The sequence below is a fragment of the Stigmatopora nigra genome, chromosome 16 (genome assembly GCF_051989575.1).
Source record: "Stigmatopora nigra isolate UIUO_SnigA chromosome 16, RoL_Snig_1.1, whole genome shotgun sequence".
Taxonomy (NCBI): Eukaryota; Metazoa; Chordata; class Actinopteri; order Syngnathiformes; family Syngnathidae; genus Stigmatopora; species Stigmatopora nigra.
This window is the reverse complement of record NC_135523.1, coordinates 4,347,501-4,369,505: the sequence shown is the minus strand read 5'-3', so window position 1 is coordinate 4,369,505 and position 22,005 is coordinate 4,347,501. Positions and strand designations below refer to the sequence as shown.

The following is a 22,005-nucleotide window of genomic DNA, read 5'->3' as shown; positions in this document are numbered from 1 at the left end:
TCCGGTTATATGACATCATTAGCAGCACATTTAGACAGCAACATGAAACAATCAGTATAATATATTTGAGTACCTATTTGAATTAGATTTTACTATTGTGGGCACGTCACTTTCTTTTGCCTGTTTCCTCCTTGTCTCATTACACGTTTCACCTTTTTGCTTTCCATTTCCTCCTAGTGTCTCCTCAAATCCTCCTTTTCACTTCACTATTTCTTCCAGGTATGCCATGTCATTTGATAAAGCAGGTTACCTACATAGCGGTAATAGGGACTGTTTTTTTTTTTCTTATTCATTTTTTCCACATAAAGCACGATTAATGCCTTATATTTGAATCAACTCCAAAGGAACTTTTTGCTAGTTACTCACTATAGTGATTCTATAGTAACTATGAAAATACACACCAGGGCTGTTTGTAATTCGAGGGATGAGGTATGCATGACTTTCAGTGCCCACACATCATTCTCTCAGGCGAGAAGGCTCTTGATGGGCAGCCGTCTCTGATGCTATCACAAGGCTTGACACACTATCAGTCTTTGAACCAATGTGCTGAATCAAGTTTATGGTCTTCTCTTTAAGAGTGCATCTCAACTTTTGCTTTGGAGGCGTAAGAAGTGTAGTAGATAAGAACACTATATAATTTGTACTGTACCAGTGGTCTAATTAAATGTTGAGCATTAAGAAGCCAGAAGAATGTTGTGCATAGCGTGACTACCACAGAGTAAAGCCATTTTTTTGTTAGTACTATGAGCAGAGGTTCAGCTTTGCTTTATGGTGCAATAGCAAGGGTAATAGTTTTAAGCCATTGATTATAGTAAGGAAATAGAAAATGCATCACGTGTATTTCCCCTACTATTTATAACATTTTCCTATTATCATTTAAGACATAACAGCAGCGATACTAAGAATAATTTAGCTTCTGTACCACATAACCCACTGCAAGGCAGAACAAGACAAATAGCCATTCACATTTAATCAAGTGTATCAAAAATATTTCATTGAAAAGAAATCTCAAAGAGCATGAGTTGAGGCACAGCAATACTAGTGAACATTTTACACGAGCAAGAAGAAAGGAATGACTACTTTTTTTATCGCATTTGTAGTGAAATAGTCCATTATTGAAGCAACCGCGGAGGACTTTGATGGTGTCCTGCATTAAGTGGCAGTTATGTCCATCACCCGTTCCCATCTCTGGCATGCTCTTGAAATGAATTCGGGGGACGCCTCAGAACATTGTTGGAGTGCCCAATTTACTTCTGAGATGCAACTTCCCCGACAGACCACTTTCTGAAAATTTGGTATTGTCACTGTTTATACAAAACGTTCAGTAAGACCCCTTCGTATGACAAATGACTGTACTTTCCTCAGCCTTCTCTTGCCTTTTTGCACAGATACTGTGTGTTTATAGAAAAATCCAGATCATTGTTTCTGTGACCACTCATGTGATGAGGTGTGTTCTTTGGCTTGATCTTTGGACTCCCTGTAATCATCACACCTGAGCAGCCTGATAAAAATTGAGTCTTCAAAGATTGTCACAAGGTGAAGAGGAACAGTACTAGGATAGCAAGGCTTCAGTACTGCAGATAACCATGCTTGAAACACAGCTCTTTGACATTGTGATTTTTTTCAATTAGGAGCATACTTAACTCTGAATGTTTTGCTCAATAGACACATTCTTCAAAATAAGCAGCTAAAATGTATATCTGTATCCTATACGCTTGTTCTCTTAAACTTTGTAAGGTTTTTAGTGACCTGTTGTTGCATATCGCTCAAACAACAAAGGTATTAAAAAAATATATAAGTTTAGCATTACAACTGCAAACCATATATTAAGGTCATTTTGCTTCGTTTAGGACTCTGGGCTATGTCAACAGCCAACATATACAGTTGCCATTGAGAATAACCTAGATTTCTGCACAAATATGTCATGAAATGTGATCTAAAATATAGTTACTAATATAGTTGTGTCATATGACACAAACATACTATTGTTAAATTGATACTACATAACCAATTACACATTTTAAGGTTTTTATTGGACACACCATGTTAACAATTACAGTACAGTTCATAACAGCATTGCAGGACACCACAGAGGAAGCCACAACTGGGAAGAAAAAAACATATGCCAACAGATTTTAGGTTTTAAAAAAAGTGTTTGGAAGGAGCACTCAACAATACGTTTGGAAAGGGTAGGGAATAAAAGGCAAAGCACATCACCATCAAAAATTCAACTCATCTGTAAATATCCACTGTGATTTGATCATGATGGTTGGGCTTTTGCTTCCACAGGGCCTGGGCGCTTTACTATAAATAAAAGGAAAGTTAAATTTTACCTAGATAATAGGAAAATATTGTCTTGTCTGGCTATTGAAGCTTAATAAAACTGTTTACATTCGATTTACATTGGAATTGTTTTAACAGAAGAAAATACTAAATGCGGGGTGGCCGAGTGAGTTTTCACTTGAACCAGACTCAGATAGGGAAATAAAAAAATAAGAGAGAGAGAGAAATGCAATGTCATACTGAACAGAATACTAAAATTCCTCCTGGCTATTATTGACATTTTATTTACAGTTACATGATAAGCTTGATTGATGTGATTTCTGTGGTTGTGGTGTACTTCAATCTCGGTAGAAAGTTGTAGTAACTCAGTACATTTTGTAATTGCTCATAATGGTTTTAAAAAGTCTTGATGATTGGCTGGTAGTTAATTGTAGGGTGTACCCCACTTACTACCAATAGTTTGCTGGTTTAAACTCCAGTGCTCATGTTAGTCTCGTGAGAATAAGCGGAACGGAATGAATGAAAATGCCATGCCTATTGTTGTGACTTTGTTGGGGATCACCTGGATAAATAATTTTTAGGTCAACTATGAGTCTTCTATATATATTTTGTCAAACAGACTTATGTTCAGCAGAGGTTTCCCCGTCTTTCTATTTGCTTGGTCAGAGTATTTAAGTAGGGATCTAGAAACGGAAGGTGGGAAAGCCTTCATGTTGTTAGTCAAGTTAGTTGTTATCATTGTATAAACTCTTAAACAGTCTGTTTCGTTGCTCTTTTTTTCCTGTATGTAGCACACATCTTTACAAATATTTTTACATTAAGACAAATGATAATTTAAAAAAAAAACCTACTGCTACAGGTTATGAGAAATAATTTTGTATACACATTTTTTATAGCAGTTGGGGTTAATGGAAAAGTCAATGGGTAAATATACATTGTCCATTGAAGTGAATGTGAGTGCAAAGGATTGTTGTTGTTTTTTTGCTCCTTGATGTGCCCTGCAATTGACTATAAATCTGTCCGTGTGAACCACTTTATTGCCCATTGAGGAATCACTGTAAAAAAAAGTTGTGGCTATAGAAATTAAAGCAATAATTTTTGCTATTTTTTATTTATTATCTGAGGTAAAAAAAATGGCATGTTTCAGTCAGATTGTCAAAGCATTCAGTCTTTAAATGCCATGTGCATATCTTTATTTCTTATTTCATTTCAAATTCATAAGTTGCTCCTCCCAAACATAGAAAATATTTATGAGGGTTTGTCATATTTCACCCAGATTTACAGCATTTAATTTTGCAATTGAAAGTTTGCAACCATAACTATTGGCCAAGTATTCAAATTGTATTTTATTGTATTGAATTTGTAATGTGATATACACATAGGCATACAATTTATATAGATTTGATGAAAAAAAAATGTTCATACACAAAGTTCTGTTCTTCTTAAATGTATCCTTCATTAGTCAAATACTGGGGATTCTTCATTAATTGTGACATCCATTTTTATTCATTCAGAGGGTGCAATACAAATAAAAATGACAGGGACATTTTTTTTCCACAACAAAGCTAGCACATTGAAATAAAGCTAAGTCTGAAATACTGCAACACTGAACTTCAAGTGCTGACTCGTGTTCAAATAATGTAGTACACTCCTCTCCTTTAAGCCTTAATCCACAAGCATGCACATTTGTATCACAAACAGGATGTAAATGGATGCACACTAGATAATTTGGACATCTTAAAGACAAATGAAATTAACCAAGTCTAATGTTAACAGTCAAAAATGAAATTTAGTTTCTTTTTATAGCAGTAAATGGGACCTCTTTACAATGAAATGCAAGAGCCATCAGGTGTCAGCTATGTACACAGCACAAACATCAACTCTGGGTGTTTGAAATAAAACTGATGAATATATAATTTTATATATATATTTATAACACAAATATAGATTCTTATTTTTCTTTGTTCATTTTAGGAAATGAACACATGACCTGGAACAGCAAAACAATAAGAAAGTGATTCCTCCATGTGAGTTATCTAACAGGAGTCCATTTTCACATAAGAGAATTGCACCTTAGATTGTGTAAAGATGACCTTTGTAGAAAAGGTAACCCTTCTGAGTCTAAGGAGGCCGATATTTTTTTTGTAAAGCCTAATAATAATGTGCTTGGTGCAGAAGTAGTAATGGCTGGGAAATAGCTATACTGTGAAGTCTGCATGGTAGTGTTGGAGGAGGACATAAAACAAGCAAATCTCATGTTCACTTTAAGAGTAAACAGAGAAAAAGTGAGATCTGGTTTCAAACAAGTCAGTTCCTCATACATATGCCCTCTCCATTTTATAACAAGCTCTCCCTCACCAAACCATAAGCCAGGAGGATGACAACCAGTTGGTAGCAGGCTGTTATTCTTGTACCTGTGGAAAGAAGAAATATAATTTTAGCCACACATTCAAGCACATAAAGACTGTTACGCGTAAAAACACCACTTTGTATCTCAAGCAGTCATCACAAGAGTGATACTTCAGTAAAAACATTCATTCACTCTGTATCAAAAACATTCATCCTGGAAAGAAGGGACTAGTCAATCACAAAAATGAAAAATGAATTAATATAACTAGTCACATCTACATTTATGCACTGTGGAATTAGGCTGGTGTGCCATGAATGATACCTATGTGGTCTAGACAGACACCATTCGGCATTACTTATGAATAATTCAATTTAATCCAGATTAACACTGCATGTACTGGTTCCTACTTACCCCCTCCTCATTTTATAAGTATAGTAACACGGTTTTCCACATTATGCTAAAGTCACAAGTGTGGAAGACGATATTCAGCATATGTTGCAATGGCGTTCAATGTCAGAGTCTAAGCGTATGAAAGGACACTTATTTTAACAATGTAATTTCACTAGATGACGGACCTTGCTTAAATTCCTTTGACCCTCATACAGCTTGGCACAGATTCTTACAGTGAAAGTCTCCATAGATTCAATAAAACCTCAATTTATTGCAGACAAACTAAGCTTAATCAATTAGTTTATGATGAAGTATAATTACTTGATGTATGATTTATTTATAAAAGCCTTGGACCATATTTAAAAAATAAAAGCATGGTATAATGAAAAATAAAATTCTTATGTGGGTAGCCCGCAGCCTCCTTGCCATTTTCAGCCTTGGATTTAAGCATCACTATTGAGTTTAATTCTAGTTGTTGCACTGTTTATGCATAAAATTAGGCTTTACTTGGATGTCAATCGCTGATATATTCCGATAGGAAAATAATAATGATGAATTCTTCAATGCTTCCACTGCTCTAGTAAATTCATTTAGTTACATGTATGTTAAAAACTCCCAAATTAAATTCTGAATAAATTGAGCGGTTCTATTTCAGAACTGCATTTGCATGTTCTTGGCTAGAAAATACGGGATATTATTCATTTTGGTTCCATTTAACCAAACACTACATTGCAAGTTAGCCAGAATGTTTTGGCTCAGTGAGATTGTACTGCAAAGTATTGATTTGAAGCCTGTTAGGCATCAAGGCTCAACTCAACAAGACCTCCGTAGGGAACTCGGACCAGGTTAGAGCCAGCTTGATCTGTCCCAGATGATACTGGGCTGGCTGAAGCCCATTTTGTTTCTTTGACTGTTTCATTATCTGGTGACTGTTGTAAAGGGTGCTGTTTACTTTGTTTGAAGTCTGTCTGTTTGGCAAAAGGCATTTGTCTGTGTTTTGGCTGCTTCCTAAATTGGTTGTTTAGTCATTTGTAGTTGGAAGAATACCAATTTTAGATGTTAACGTTCATCTGAAGACTTGAATGAGACCCGTAGGCTAAATGATACTTTTCCATTTTGTGATAGATGATTGGGTTTTGACAAGGTAAGGCTTTTTTTGTGAGATTGAATGCTTTCCCATTGAAATGAAATGAACAGTTCCACTTGCTATTCAAGATTAATTCATTAAAAGGCTTATTGCAACAGTTCACCATCAAGGATAATGATTAACAGATGTCACAAATTTGAATACTATGTCGCAGATAAAAAAAAAAGAAGTAACATCACCAAGACTGGCAAAGCAAGCAGCTATTATAAAAGGAGCCAAGTAATACAATTATGCTAAAAAGGGAAATTGTATGTATTGTACTCATGAGACTTTTTGCAATAGAAACTGCACTTCATTGTGAATACAGAATTATGATATACCTATAAATTATATTGGCCCATCTTGCTCTTACGCAGAATCCAAAAACATCCATGATCATAAAAAATGAGTGTTTGCCTGTCATGGCCATCTTTGGCTTTATCCAACAGACAGTTGCAGGTTTGTAGTGTTAAAAAAACTCATTCATTTCAAAACCAGTGTTACTTGTAGAAATGTTATCATAATGCAGTTTTTAAATATCATGTTTGTTGTATAAAAAAAATACCATAATAAAAAGGGAACTATTGAGATAAAAAATCAGCATTGCATGAGGCAAATTCAAAGATCGGCAGCTTTAAATATCTGTTGTGGCATTTCTATTCGCATACTAGCTAGATATCTCCTCTCTGACCATCTGTGGATAAATATAAAATGTTTCCATCTAATGTGGTCACCTCTGAGATTTGGAAAGAAAGGAGGAGGGATGGAGTATAACATCAGTTAAGACAACAGTTTACAATGGTGGGGGAAAGCCCTGAACAAATTTCGCCTGCTGCCATTTCAAATTCTCTACAGCTTCCAGACATAGAAGAGGAAGCTTGCATTTTTCCCAGTTTGATTATCATTGCGGGCGGATTGCTGGAAGAGTGGGTTGCGCATTGGCTTCACAGTTCTGGGGTCGAGGGTTCCACTGCAGGTGTGGAGTTTGCATGTTCTCAACAGTCTTGCGTGTGTTTTCTACTTGTTCTGCGATTGCAAGAAGTCCTGCTCGTAGTCAGCTTGGATAGGCTCCAGCACCCCACCCCTTGTGAGGCTAAACTGTTTGGACAATGAATGAATGAATGGTTGTCATCGCCACTAGTTTATGAACTGGTGCCAACCTGCCAAAACCGAAGCAGTGCTAGGATACAAACTGTAACATTCACACTTCTCTTCTGGTTAGTTAAGGTGCATACTGCTGCCATAGGTGTGAAATCCACAGAGACATATTTATCAGTGTCAAAACGCAGCTCATAAGACACACTGCAACATAGTTGTCAGCATAATGTTGCAGTCTGATAATCTCCGACAGCTCTGGGATTTATTGAACTTTTTTCTCCTTCATTCAGTAATAATCTGTGTTTTGCTTCGGGTGCAGGAGGTGATCTGAGCCCCGAGCGTGACTGACTTAATGTTTGAACTGCCTGACCGCTGGGGAAATGATTGGCATTTAAAGGTGGGCCAGAAAAATTATGACTGAAATTAGTTTGATAGGGTGAGAAATGAAAAATATGGAGGTAATGAGAATTTAATCTCCGGAGGATAAAATATAGACTATAACAGTACAATGGCTGCTCCACTTTGACCAGCTGAGAAAAAAGACAAATCTTACAACAAAACTAACCGTTAAAGGCAATACAGCTTTTATTTGTCCCTGAAATGTGAAAATAAGTATTAACATTAAACTACATTTCTACCCAGCATTTGGACAGCAGTAAACTTCAGTCAGGCTTGAATGTTCAGTGTTGGGTATAAATTAGGGAAATATACTGCCTACAATATATTATAATAATAATAATTTTGTGCCAGTAGATAAAAAAGAAAGATTTGATAACATTTATTCATTCATTCATCTTCTATACCAGGCATCCTCATAAGGGTTGCGGGGGTTGCTGGAGCCTATCCCAGCCGACTTTGGGCGAAAGACAGACTACACACTAGACTACACACTAGAGGAATGACGAGACAAAACATTCATTCTAAATTGAAAGATGTAATAATCCAGATGAATAATTATGCTCTTTATAATCACTATGCTTTGGCGTGTCCTATGTTCAGGATCGTCGCCATCTGGTCTAGACAGTGACTATTCAGTTGCAAGTATCTACCTTGTGTCTATCTTGCAACAGATTGCTACTGTGCCACTCACAATTCTGAGCAAAGTTAATTTACATTTGTGGCCATTGTAGGTACACTGCCTTAAATTCAAGACTCATGAGGACATTTTGTTCATTGGAATTTGATGCAGAAGGCGGACATTGTTTGGTACTTTAACTGACGGAAGTATTTTTAGGGCTGTAACTCTCGAGCGGTCTTGCTTCACCTTCACACACAGGTTTATGTCACCAGCAATATACTTCATAGACACAATTATATTTTTCTACAGCATAGCTTAAAGCCTTCAATAAGAGGGAGAAAATACATTCTGGCTGGAGTGCTTTTATATAAATATATATATTATATATTATATCTCACTCTGACTTGATCTGGATAAAAACCCTTCGGATGTCGACATTTTGTTCTCCCTGACTGAAGCGCGAGGCATGCATTAATGGGACCACACAGAGGTCCCTTTGTTCTTATTTTGTGCACCTATGCACACTATCCCCTCAGCCTGATCAAGACTCTCACTGTGCCTTGGCACTATTACTGTTTCTATATAGGCAGATTCCCACTCATGCCTGGTAGAGGGATTTGGGAAATGAAGTCAATTGAACTCTTAATAAATATGTTGATTTTCTTCCTGTGGAAGCATTATGGAAATGCTGCAATTGATTTTGTGCATTTTTATTATTGGGCTATCTGGTGTAGGCCGTTGAGCTCACCACTATCCTTACACTTTAAGGCAATGTCACAATTGCTTTGTCATTTGCTTGACATAATTGCAGACTGGCAACATGATAAGCATATTTAATGAAGAATACCGTAACGGCAGATTAATCATATTACATTTTTGGCAATAAACATGATTGTGAATTTTACTTGTTTTACGATTAAATGCTAGTTTCCTTTGGGCCTTAACAATGTCTCTTTTGTACCAAGGCAATGCAATGTGCCCACTCCAATACCGACATTTTTGGAATGTGCTTATCTGACTCATTTAATAATCATTAGGCTTTCATCAGGATCTTAAATTGAGGTCCTAATAGCCTGAGCTAACAATCTACCTGCCACAGCTGCTTGTTAGTCGTTCCTTCTTAAAAAAAAAAAAAAAAGAATAAATAATACTCTACACATAGTATTAAATTAATAGATACCTGAGCTGGAGTTGTGTTTATCCGTATTGGATGATGTGTGGGAGGTGGACGAGGAGTCCACTCTCTGGTCTGTACTCATGCTGTCTTGGCCCAAAGATGAGGTTGACTTTCTTGGTTTCTTGTCTGTCAAGTGCAGTGGGGAGCTTTTCTTGGGGGGCTGCAATGGACGTCTTGCTCGGGCAGAGGCGTTGACCCTCAGCCAAGCTTGGGCTTTGTAATCCACAATCTCGCCGTAGTTTGCTTGTGTCACGCGGCACTCGTACAAGCCCTCATCGCTCTTGCCGACTCTGGAGATCTGTAGTTTGTGGGAGATATCGTTGCCCTGCACTTTGACTGTCTGTAAGATGAACCAGTTGAAAACAGTTGTCATTATACTGGAATACATAGTACAAAGCTTATTTTTTAATACATTTCACAATCAATTGGACCAAAAGAGGACTGCTGCATATTCCAATGAAACACTGGTTTTCTGACGTGCTCTTTCTGTAGAACATTTTGTGGGTCGAGAGGCAACGATTGAGTATACATCCAAGTGGGGGAAAGGGTGTGTTAGTAACTGGGGTATGAGTGACTGAATTGAACGCATTTGATTCTAATAATACCTTGCCTCTACATTTTACTGATTAGCTCCTTAGGAAGAAGATGTTGGGAAATCAGTAGCTATTGTGTGATCTCTGCATGCGTGCCGGCATATGTGCTTCTTGGAGGATATTATAAATTGTAGCTGTTGTTTCACAGCATGCATGCTGCTAACTAACTTGACTTAGAGTTAGTTAAAGCTGGATCTTTCACATTTACTTTCTATACTTGAGTTTGTCATAAAGTCCAACCTACATAGATGTAATGTTCTAGGATAAAATTTGAATAAGAACATTCATTATTTGCCATGGTTTCGAGATAAACTATCATAATTTTTGAATGGTGCTGATTGGAAATGTGGATAGGTGCTCCAATATTTCTTTTCATTTATTGCACTCCCTATCTCCCTCTAGTTTTTAAATGTTTGGAATACTTTGGTTGTGCTTTGCTTGTTGTTGCTGTGCTTGTACTTGAGGCCACTTCAGTACATCACATGCACACACGCACATAGTCTAATTTGACAGAGGTCATTGTTTCACCAACTAATGCTATTCAGTCCAGGCAGTTAACGCTCTTGTCGAAATTGAGCTGAGGTTTTACTTTCATTGTTGTTTTCTGTTTATCGTTTGGTGGTTTGGGTTTATTACCATTTATGTGTTGGTAATTGCCTCCCAAATGTTGATTTTGCCAGTTTGGTTTATTTGCCACACTGATTATCTTTCTGTGTAATGAACCTTTAATTAAGAGGTCAAACAGACCGCCTTTGCAGCACAAAAGTTTTTGGTTTTAGTAAATTACTGGTACAATTGGAATGTTACAAGACATTTTATTCTTTCTCAGCATACACATGCAGTTAATATCATTAGATGACAAGAAATTATATTAGCATGCGTGAAATGGTTTTAAACTTACACTAATTTTTGTCCCCTCGTCATCAGGGTGAGGCTCTGGTGTTATCTCCATCTGTGAACAAAGATAGTGACTATTAGGATTGTAATCAAACCAAATCCATACAAACACACATCTTATTCATATTGCAGGGATATTTGAGACTGAATTTTGCACAACACAGTCGTAATTCTAATGATCAGTATCTGCAGTTCCAGTAAAGCTCATGATGATAATAAAAGATAAAAAGTAGTACATGTACAAGTCCACCTCAGCATAGACAAAATCAACCATCCCTACATAAGTACTTCATTATTGGTTGGTTAATTGGATATCCAGCACTAAATATCAATGACAAATTTAAAAAAATAAAAAAAGCTGTGAAGTATAACAAGCTTGAGTGGTGAAGGGAGGCATGGAGGATCTAATGCCTTCCTTGACTGAGATGAAAAGAGAAGGGCAGGACAAGGATAAGGTGGATACTTATGAGCATTTGCTGCAAAGAGCACTCCTTCAACTGCTGTAATTAGCATGGAGAAACCAGCGCCTCTCTCTTGAGGATCCTCTATAGACAGGTGATTAATGAGCAGAATTACTGTTGAATCCCGCTTTCTCTATCCGCATGTAGCGTGACTCTTACATCTTGATTTCACAGATGGACCTGACATACTCTATTGTATTGAAGAGATGTCTTTAATGGGGAAGCATAATTCATTGCTCTCTGCCGTGGTATTCGACTGTTTCATGTCATTAATTTCTGCCTCTCCCTTTACAAACTTCACAGCAGTTTTATGGGCTTGCTGTGCAGTCGATATTTGTCACCTGAGAAGGATAAAGTTAGAGTATTTTACTGAAGTAGAGGTGATATACTTGCTTACATGTGTTTGAAAGATGTTTTATGATGCAATTTATTTCCAAATATATATATTTGTTCCCTAAAGCATAACGTTAAAAGCATAGGGATAAAAAAAACATTTTCAATTTATTGTGGCATTTAGATATAAATATATTTTTTTCTTTCTTCGCTCAAGGAACTCAAACATACTAGAGTAATTATCATACTTGTACTCATCGAAAACATATTTTATGATAGAGCATGGTGAGTTATGTCTATTTACATCTAAAGTTTACCCATTTCCCCTATTAGTTTTATAATCACACTTTTCTACGTTTTGTGCATGCCTTAGCCAAAAATAGCTGCAAGTAGATATTGGATAATTCCAAATGGCAGCAAAAATACCCTTCTTTTGTCAAAGAGGTAGGAAATGAGAAGTGCAACATTATCAAGAACATTAATCAGAGTTGTAGTGAACTGTAAAGAGATGCCTAATTACAGTGCTCACTGACTCCTGCGTTAAGATGTTTTTGGGTCTGAGCTTAGTTGTTAACCCTAATTACAGTCCACAGTTGACAGGAGTTCCTTTCACATGCAAACACTAATCCCCTTCACAGGCCATTGCTTTATGACAAGGGATATGTTAATTACATGTAAAGCCTTCAATTGTGCATGTAAATACATGAAAGTGTTGAATTACTTTATCCGGTGGGAAGGGAATTTTACCCTGACAAGTAGAATATAGGAATTTAAGAACAAAATAGGTCACGATTAATTTTATGATGTTCAAAGCATGACTCAAACATATCTCAAATAATAGTTTTCCATTTTCCAATCAGATTTAACTCTTTGATATATAACCCTAACCTATGTATAGTGATTTTATCTTTTTTATGACATGCAATGTGTGTAGTTTAATTGACTTTGCAGGGACAATAAATACAACTTTAAATCAAATGCCCTTTAATTAATTTACATATTAAATTTAATCCAATTGAGCACTTGTCAGAGATGCCTAATGACTCATCAGGTCCAACTCCCTTTTATTTCCATACCATGTGAATATGACATTGCATATGCATGTGTAGACTGCCAATGCAAGCAGATGCTTCACTCAACAATATCGCCAATGAATTATGTTGAAAATAACGAGACTCATAAAACCACACTGAGATTTTAGTTTGTATTTATCCTAACTGTGCTGCCTTTTACGTAATTAAATTATGACTGAGGATTGTTGTCATTCTGGAGTCCCACACATCCCTCTGGCTGTGAATTTCAGTTCTAATTTTCTGTTCTAAACTGTATTTTAGCCAATCCACATCCAGCTTTTGAAATACAGCTCTTCTGTTTTCTTGTATTTTTTTTAACAGGGCACTTCACTTGGCAGCTTTATTATTGCACAAGTCAAACGCCAATACAGCTTTTGACTATTTATGTCTATGGCAGACAAGGCTAAAACATCAGTAAATATGTCCCAGTCTGAAGGAGAGGATAAGAGATAAGAGGGCTATTAATGGGATCGTTGGTGTTTTTTTTTTTAAAGCGAGTCATATAGAAGCTCATCATTTAAAGCCGACAGTGACTGCAAATTCTTCATTCAGTGGGTGATATGAGTTTCAATATTAATCTTACTTGAGAGAGCAGATAAAATGAGTATAGATTTGTCGTTGAATATCAATTCTAAAGTAGTAGACAGTAAACTGGTGGCATACTCGTAGAATGTTTTTATGTCTGCCTCACAGTTCTGAGATCGAGGGTTCAATCCCAGTAGGGATCTTATCTATACCTGGTTATAGATCAAACTTGAATATATATTAAAAAACAAGGTACAAAAATGTATTCCCACCCATGCTAAATACGTGTTTAGCACCACTTTGAACTGAAGACAACCTGGATTTTGTCGGCTGTCTATGCCCTCCTTTTGTCAGCCAAAATAGGTTCCAGAGAACATAGAAAGAGAAAGAATAGAAGTCAATCCCTAAGGATGTATAGTGACAAGCTTAGGAAAGGTAATGATGAGCAAGAAAGAAAATACCCTGAACAAATGAAAAGCCATAATAGATTTGGTGCTATAATTTTGTTCCCGACTGCCTAATCAATTTCTAGGGAGACACAAAGGTGAAACGGCAAGGTAGAAAATGAGGTGAGGGAGGTAAATTCCTTCTTAGAAGAATACTGATTGAAATGAGAGGCACTGAGTGGAATTGAAATCCTGTACAATTGGAATATCTAATAAGGACAAAGAGGTGGCATTTCAAGGTTTTAAAATGGGGAAGATTGAGTACACTTTTTGAGAAGCTCTCCAAATGTTGGAAACTTTAACTGCCGAGAATGTAAAGTAGAGGTCACAAAAACAAAAGCTTTGTCGCATTGTAACACTACGCAGCTTTATATACAATTTTACTGAAACATCCCAGATACCTTCCAGGCGTTTACTGCTCTGGTATCTCTGGGAACGGGCTGGCTTCATTGATTTATTTACCAGGACTTCCCAGCAGGTCTTCCTGCTATTTTCCTCTGTTTCTCAGTGGCTTATCCATAATGTCCTGCAGGTATGCTGCTGTTTTGATTTTGGTGCGACTGTGCCACAAGTTATTGTGTCCTTAGGGACCCTATTGGTAGGGAACACATAGCATTTTATTGACACCCTGATGAAATGACCAAGAAAACTTACTCATCAACCTGGACATTTTTTTAAAATGTTTCCCTAGGCATATGCATATCAGTGGTTGGGAAATGATGTTGCAGGTGATGCAAATTTCAGGAGAGGCTATTCAAAGTGCCACACATGGCTGTAGTCATCTCGCTATAATCTATTATGCAATAGCAAGACTGTTCAAAAGAACCCTGAGGCAGGTAAAATAAAAGAGCAGCATCTTAAAAAAAGGCCTTTGAAATCATACATGAATCTTTGAGAGCTGTAAATGTTTTTTTCAATTAGAAGCAGAGAGGGGCTGGTCAATATAGAATGCAATGGTGCTACCCCAACAGCCAGATAGGTGATACAAAATACAAAAATGGTTACTGATTATGTACTTGTCTACATTGTTTGATTTCATGATGGAATTTTAGTCTGTGGGAACCAAATCTTTCAATTGAATATAATGAGAGAACAGTCAAGGGTATCGATTTCATGACCAATAGTCATTTGGAATGCTCATCGCTCAAGTGCGGTCTGAAAAACAGCGTGTGGTTTGAGCCACACACAAACAAAAAATGTATTTTCACAAGCTGCTCAATTGTACTTGTCGATTATTTCATAAAGCTGTAATTCAGATGGATGCAGCAATCATAGCCAAATCCAAAAACTAGCCCTGTGTGTCCCATTGCACATTATTAAAACAGTTAAAGGGTAAGACAAATGGAATATGCATTCAATAATTCTAATAAATGGCTGGAGAAAGCGGAAAAAAATCCCCCACATGCACCAGGTTACTCGCAGTATAACAATAATGTAAATTAGCCCGATTTCCTTCTATTCATCCATTCTTGCATGAACGCACATAGTGGGGAACAGGATGTTTTCCCCACTGACACAGTGCAAAAAAAGGTAGAATCTGGCCAGACGTACGCCTACGACGACAGACACGTTAATATTCATACCTGCAGGCAAGCATGAGACTAATTAACCTGAACTGATGTTTTTGGTCTGATGGAGGATGGCGCAGCCAAATGAAACCCATGCTTATCCAAAAAGAACATACACTGAAAGTTTCTGCTATAATCTAACAAGTCTAGATTTAAATTGCTTTTTGAAAACATGGAAAACACTTGCTTTTAATGAAAGGAAGAATGAAACAATCTTAAGTAAGTATATAGTCTCATTGATGAAAAATTACATTTCAAATGTACTTCATCTAGAGTTACAATAGCTAAGAACAGAGCAGTCATATGATACATGTAGAAATATTGGTAGTTGACAAGTGTAAAAGAAGGAAGGCGATGGAAGTTTTTATTTATGTTTTTGTACGTGTTGAGTGTATTTTTTTTGCTTGTTTGTTAGTTGGATCAACACATTGGTCTCCCATACTTTTAGTTTTGTATAATAATATTCAGTTCAGCATACATGCAATATTTTTAATAGCAATCTGCTTAAAACGACCAAACAGCTGACCTTGGTTTGTATTTATTCATGTTTGACTTGAAATGAAATGGAACATCTGATCTGTCTTTTTAACCAGATTGTATAACCAAGGCCTTATTCGGACATGTTTTCTGCCCTATTAGTTAAATAATTATTGTGAGAGAGCATTACAATCCATTATGAGAAACCCATTTCTGCCAGTCATGTTGCTAGGAATATTTATATTTCAAATATCAGTCTTTTTTATTACAAAGTTGTTATGTAAAAATGTGATGGAATGAAAGCAAAGGAATTTTCAACTCCACATGAAAAAAAAAAAGAAAAAGACCATGATTGAAGAACCAAGACCATGATCACAGGATATTTTCTCTTGACCTCTAACAATTTCACCTTGCTTTGAAAAGCCTCGGAATACAAAAGAAAGCGTGAGAAACTAATAAAATAACACATCAGAATTTCAAATTGAAAATAGACACAGGTGCTTTGCTCAATTTGATATGTTTTGGGCTGATCCCAATTGATTTAACAATGACGGGCACTCATAACACACATCCATATCACCGTATGATCACTGTTATGATTCCTCTAGTGCAACAATACATTGCATTTAATATTCTTGGACTTTTATCTAGCCAGCGGGCTAAAAGGCAATTAATGTTGGAATCAATAACGTGAGTCAAAACACTGTGACAAGTCTATTATCCTTGGATGTAGGAGGCTGAGTAGGGTCTCATTTTTTTCTGTGTATCTACACACGGGAAAAACACACGCAGATACACAGACTTCTTTCTGTGTTATAGTCCATGGGGACATTTTGACTTGGGAACTGATTCTTTTGAAGTATTTGATCATTATGAATGGTAAATGTCTTGAAATCTGGATAATAAAAATAATCAATGGGTTGGAGGCTAAATATGCATCACTTCTATAATTTTTGTAGACTTTCCATATTTCAAATCCCTTCATCAATTATTCTCTTTTTATTGTTGTTGTTTTTTGCTGATGAAATCCATAATGTCCACACTGACATCACTTTTATCTAATCATACTCTTTAATATGTTACAGCTCATCTGGAGAAAGGACCAAAGAACCAAAAGGTAATAATCTTTCTTCTCTACATTTGTTCATTTTGACACATTTTATTTCATTGACCACTTGAAATGACACGGGCCTTTAAATTACCAGAAAGAAATCCTTCCAAATGATGACTCATATTTTGTGAGAGTAAAAATTATTCCGCCGCGCTTAATAAACCAAACTCTTAGCCGCCTTATGACGTTTTAAACAAGACCATAGTTTGTTATTGTATTTTCTCATGCCAGTCATTTTCTTTAAATAGCATCACATCTGAATTAAATACCTATAAATAGAACTATGTATAAGGCATAGTTATTTTTTTTTCTTTTTGGGGAAATTGGGTTCATCAACATTTTCCTCCCCTACTTTGTGTTTGCGTTAGATTTTGAGTGTTGGCAGATCAAGACACATTCCTGGCATAGCTCAATTTTGCCTTTCATTGGGGAAAGCAAAATAGGACACAGCAAGCAAATATGATCATTGCTACTTGTCAAATTTTCGCAGTATTCTTTCTGCTTCATGACCCTAAAAAAATTAGTCCATGTGTGACATTTATCATTCAATTCAACAAAATAAAGCTGGCAAATCCAAAGTTGATGCATCCACATGACTAATTTGTTTTATTCATGTTGATGCCATCAACTGGAGGGGATTAGGTGGTTTAATTAATTATTACAAACTGCAAGTTATCTCATGAGTTATTATGACAAGCGTATGTAGCATTCTCTTTGAGACGTCCATCATCAAGAAGACTCATTGGAGAATGACTTAGTCATTTTGAAAAACCTTATTCCCAAACACCCTAATCAGATGTGTTATTTGTTTCCTTTTGCACCTTCATAAGGTGTTTTAAAAATTGTCATTTTCTGCTCTTAAGATGACAAAATGCAATTCCAAACCAGCATTTAATTACATATGATGAATAAGAAAAGTGCAGGTTATCAAGAAAATTAATCACGATTGCCTATAAAAGTCCACTATATTAGAGCTAACCTCCTAGGGCAAAGCATTATGGGCCAACAAATCATTTTGGGCATGGGCCAGCTGCCATTTACAATCTAAAGGAAATTCCTTTTGCCCTTCATATGTTGTAAAATCATCTTATGTTCGGATATATAATTTGGACATTAAGCAGCTGTTTTTAATAATGTTGAAAAATGTCCGTGCCATTTTGCTCGGCTTGCCAACAATATCTCCTGCATGGTGCCATAGTTGGCTTGGATAGGCTCCAGCATTCCCCACGACCCTTGTGAAGATGAGCTATATGGAAAATGAATGAATTATTTGACCAGTGCAGCACTTAAGAGATGACGTCAAGTTTCTATCATTGTATATCCTCTGATGGACAAAAACTTGCCAGCAGGAAGGTAGTCTATAGGAGCACAAGGTTGAACTGTTTCAACCAAGTAATAGTCAGTTGGCCTCAATGCACAATTCTGGAGTTGTCCCAGTAAGAGGTGCCAAGGCATCTGTTCATTAGGGCTTACCCTGGATCATGAGAAGCTAGCATCCCATTGCTTTCAGAGCACTCATGCTGGTGACTCTATTGTTCTACATAAATGCTCTTATGAGCAATAACAGCGAGACCAGTAAGAACAAAGCGACCAATGAAAGGGAAGCTTGGCTGCTCTGCCCGGGCTGCTGCCCTCAAGACCCAACTGTAGATAAGTGGAAGATCATGCTGTATGATATGTGCCAAAGCAATAATTACAATATTGCTCTATAAAGCTGTAATCACTGTATTGCCTTAGCGATTTTGTCTTCTATAGGCATTTATGGCACACTATAAACTTCTTTTAGGAGGATGCCAGTTTTTCTTTTCTTACTAATTTGAAAAGTCTAGTGTTTGTCTCTTGTGTCTGTCTGTTTAAATGTTAATATGCAATTTCAAATCAGTCAATCATCATGAAGGCCCTACAGTCAATTATAATCTGCTTCATGAGCTCTGCTTTAAAAAAAAAAAAAGCAAAAAAAAAACTTTATGACTTTTTAATGGGAGACCCAACAAGACAGATACGATATTAAGAAATTAATATTACTACCAGTACTCATAAAATGTCTAACCGCGTATAATAAAAACAAGTCTTATAATGATAAAATGCTGTCTAGGCTTTGCTAATAACATGAATCAAGAAAGCAGTGAAAGGCGACTGGTCTATTATTCCAGTAGACATGCATTTTCTCAAAACAGTAATATTCGAAGGAGCTTCTACTTCAGTGTGAAAAGGAGTCCTGTGGATTTGACAACTTGTATCATGACACTGAATTGGATTAACTTTCCTTTTAGTTGACAGTATTACAGCAATGTCAGGACTGACAGTGGCAGCAGAGATGGAATCACATCCCCCAAATGGTCTTATCTAGCATTGGATCTACTTCTACTTGGGCGACTATGCGTTTCTGATCCCTTACATGTCACAATGGTTTAACCTCTGTCAAGTACAATAGGATAGAATGCAGACTTGACAATATACCTCTGAGTTAAAGTGGAACCATGGGTAAAAAAGAAGAGAAAATGGGAATTTTGGCGTCATAAAATGGTAGAGAAGGGTAAAATGTCAGAGTTCAAAAGTGGTTTGGCTGCAGGTGGTTTAATATTAATTAACCTTGGCACATAATTATATATGTTTATAAGAATTGTATCAATTCCAATTGGAATAGTAGCTCTGTGAGGCAATTCTGAGATTGTGCAACAGGGTTAATACATGTTTTGTATCAAAATTACTCCACCTATCCTTTCCTAAAAGCTTCTATTTTTTTTTCCAGTGAGCTAAGTGGATTGAGGACGTAGAAGAAGTGGATCAAACTGTAAGTACCCTATTCCATTATTCTGACCAAAACATGTTACTGAAGTCTGCTTTAACCAAGTGACAACTGACATATTGCAAGATGCATAAAAAAAGTTATTAACAATGACATGGTACAAAAACAACAAGGCTTTAGTCTGCGTGGTTTGCCCCAGAGTCGTCAAAAGAATATCACAGTTTTAATATTTTCAGTTGCTAAATTATTTAGAAGGCGCTCGAGATACGTTGTTCATGGAGCCCAAGAGGCTTCCGTGCCAGCGTTCTATTCTTTTCTTTTTTTTCTGTCTTAACCACTTGCCCTGTGTTATGTTGATTCATTGGACTTGCTCCCTCTTCTGACCCACTTTTAATTCCGTATTGCAACTTGTTAGACGATAAAAACAACGGGTTTCGAGTACTGCTTTTCATTGATTCATACTTCCTCTATCTGGAATCTTCCCATCGGTTTTAACTGTGCAGTGACTTACATAATCTAATTTTACTGTACAATTTCTATAGTTATGGACCTGTGAGAGTCTTGTCAAGTCTTTTTGAAAATTTAGTTTATAATACATCAATTAAAAAAAAAAGCAATTAAGGCTTTTTACTGGGACACATTTCCAACATAATGAACCAATTAAAATGTGAAAATAGTGGTTGTATGGAGAATGCCATTCAGTATGTAAGACACATTCAATTGTTCCATTTCTCACTCAAAGGCACTCGTCTCTGGGGAAATGTAAGGTTAAACCGATAACATTTTATCTCTTTAGACTCCATACTCGCTTGACCATGCAGCTAAATATACACTAAGGACAATTAATGAATAATTGAGCGATAACAAGTCAATATTCAGCACACTGATTTAAGTCTTTTTCTTTTATAAGGTGACCAATCAGGAACTAGTTAGTATGCATTGGTAATTTCATTGTTTTGCAATGTTTTCTTGTATGTAGTTGATTGCATTTAAGAGCCATAACACAACTTTGATGCCTGCAAGAAATTATCTTTTTATAAGACATGGCTTTAATTATATTTTGAATACAATAACTAAACTACGAAATCACCCATTGCTTGAGGGTCACCACATATCTAGTTCCCTAATGGTCAGCCTTAAACATGAATAATTGAACAATAAGACAAATAGATGTGTCCCAGCTGTTACAGAGTCATAAACTGGAAGTAATACCATCTTGCTTAAATGAATCAAGTCCCTAGTCCATGTGAACTCCGTGTTCGTGGCATTGTCAGTCTAATAAGAAAGGCTATGTTGATTTTCACGGCAAAGTAAATGAGAATTATTTTTATATGCATCTATGAATCTTCCCATATTTCCCTAGAGGCTTCAAGTACCCTTATTGCATCACAAGTACCATATGTTTTTTCCATCTGTTCATCTTTTTTCCCCCTATCTCCACCATCATTTTCATCCACAATAACATGAAGACAATCAACACGGGTCAAGTGGTCTCTGCCCAACCAAGCTTGCCCCTTGAAAAAATCCAAATATAAAAGAGAGATTATGATCCGAATACAAAAATCTAATTCAATGCAAATGGGATTATTTTGTTATGAATGGCCACTAATCTAATTCATAGCCTCTATTCTATGGATAATTATTATTACGCCAACAATGTCCTAACACCGTTGTCCCATTGATTTTCACTCTGAACTCTTAAAGAGATGTTTGATAACTGGTTCTTGATGTGACATGTTGCAGCTTGTCAAGCTTTGATCCCACTGTGTCGAACTGTAACCCACTTTTTTCGGGCTCATTTTCCACCTCTTCAATGTATAGTAGATTGCTATGTTATCTTCATAGAAACCACTTTAATTTGTGCAGAAGGAAGGCAGTTTCTATGTCCACTGCAGAGCACTCATGTCATAGTTTTGTCAGAGATTTGCAATGGCAAGAACAGATCCTTTGTTTTTACGGCCTACGAAATTAAAGTGGAGCATTAAGCCATGGTGAATAGGCAATAAAGTTGAGGCAATGTAGTGAGACCGCTGATCTGTTGGACACAAGAGAGAAAGACCAATTGCACTGATCAAATTGACAATCTGCACACACACATACTCAATCAATCAGTAGAAAACCCCTTTTAACCATGCCCTAGGTGATATCAGTGGAAAGACCGAGGCCTGCTAGAAAAATATCTTTCTACAATTGGCAGTCATATGAAATAAGATAATTACTAGAGTAATATATTGTAAGATTACATTACTTTGCGATGATTGCACTATGAATCTAAACTATGAGATCATCCAAAAACACTAAATTAGCAAAATAATCAACAAAGATAAGCA

At 36.4% G+C, this 22,005-nt stretch overlaps 1 protein-coding gene and 1 long non-coding RNA gene across 2 annotated transcripts in view; one reads left to right on the top strand and one right to left on the bottom strand.

Moving 5' to 3' along the window:
• The window catches only part of LOC144209335 (uncharacterized), a 62,299-nt gene that overhangs the window by 5,081 nt on the left and 35,213 nt on the right, over positions 1 to 22,005 (top strand). Inside the window, exons 2-3 of the long non-coding RNA XR_013329086.1 lie at positions 16,901 to 16,932; positions 19,679 to 19,720. This is a non-coding gene — a long non-coding RNA (uncharacterized LOC144209335). The remainder of the gene's footprint in view (positions 1 to 16,900; positions 16,933 to 19,678; positions 19,721 to 22,005) is intronic.
• Positions 3,767 to 22,005, bottom strand: part of vstm2a (V-set and transmembrane domain containing 2A) — a 25,962-nt gene continuing 7,723 nt past the window's right edge. The window contains exons 3-5 of the mRNA XM_077735586.1: positions 10,937 to 10,987; positions 9,446 to 9,782; positions 3,767 to 4,697 (exon numbers count right to left, since the gene is read on the bottom strand). Of these exons, the coding sequence (XP_077591712.1) occupies positions 4,621 to 4,697; positions 9,446 to 9,782; positions 10,937 to 10,987 (465 nt within the window). The 3' untranslated portion in view covers positions 3,767 to 4,620. The remainder of the gene's footprint in view (positions 4,698 to 9,445; positions 9,783 to 10,936; positions 10,988 to 22,005) is intronic.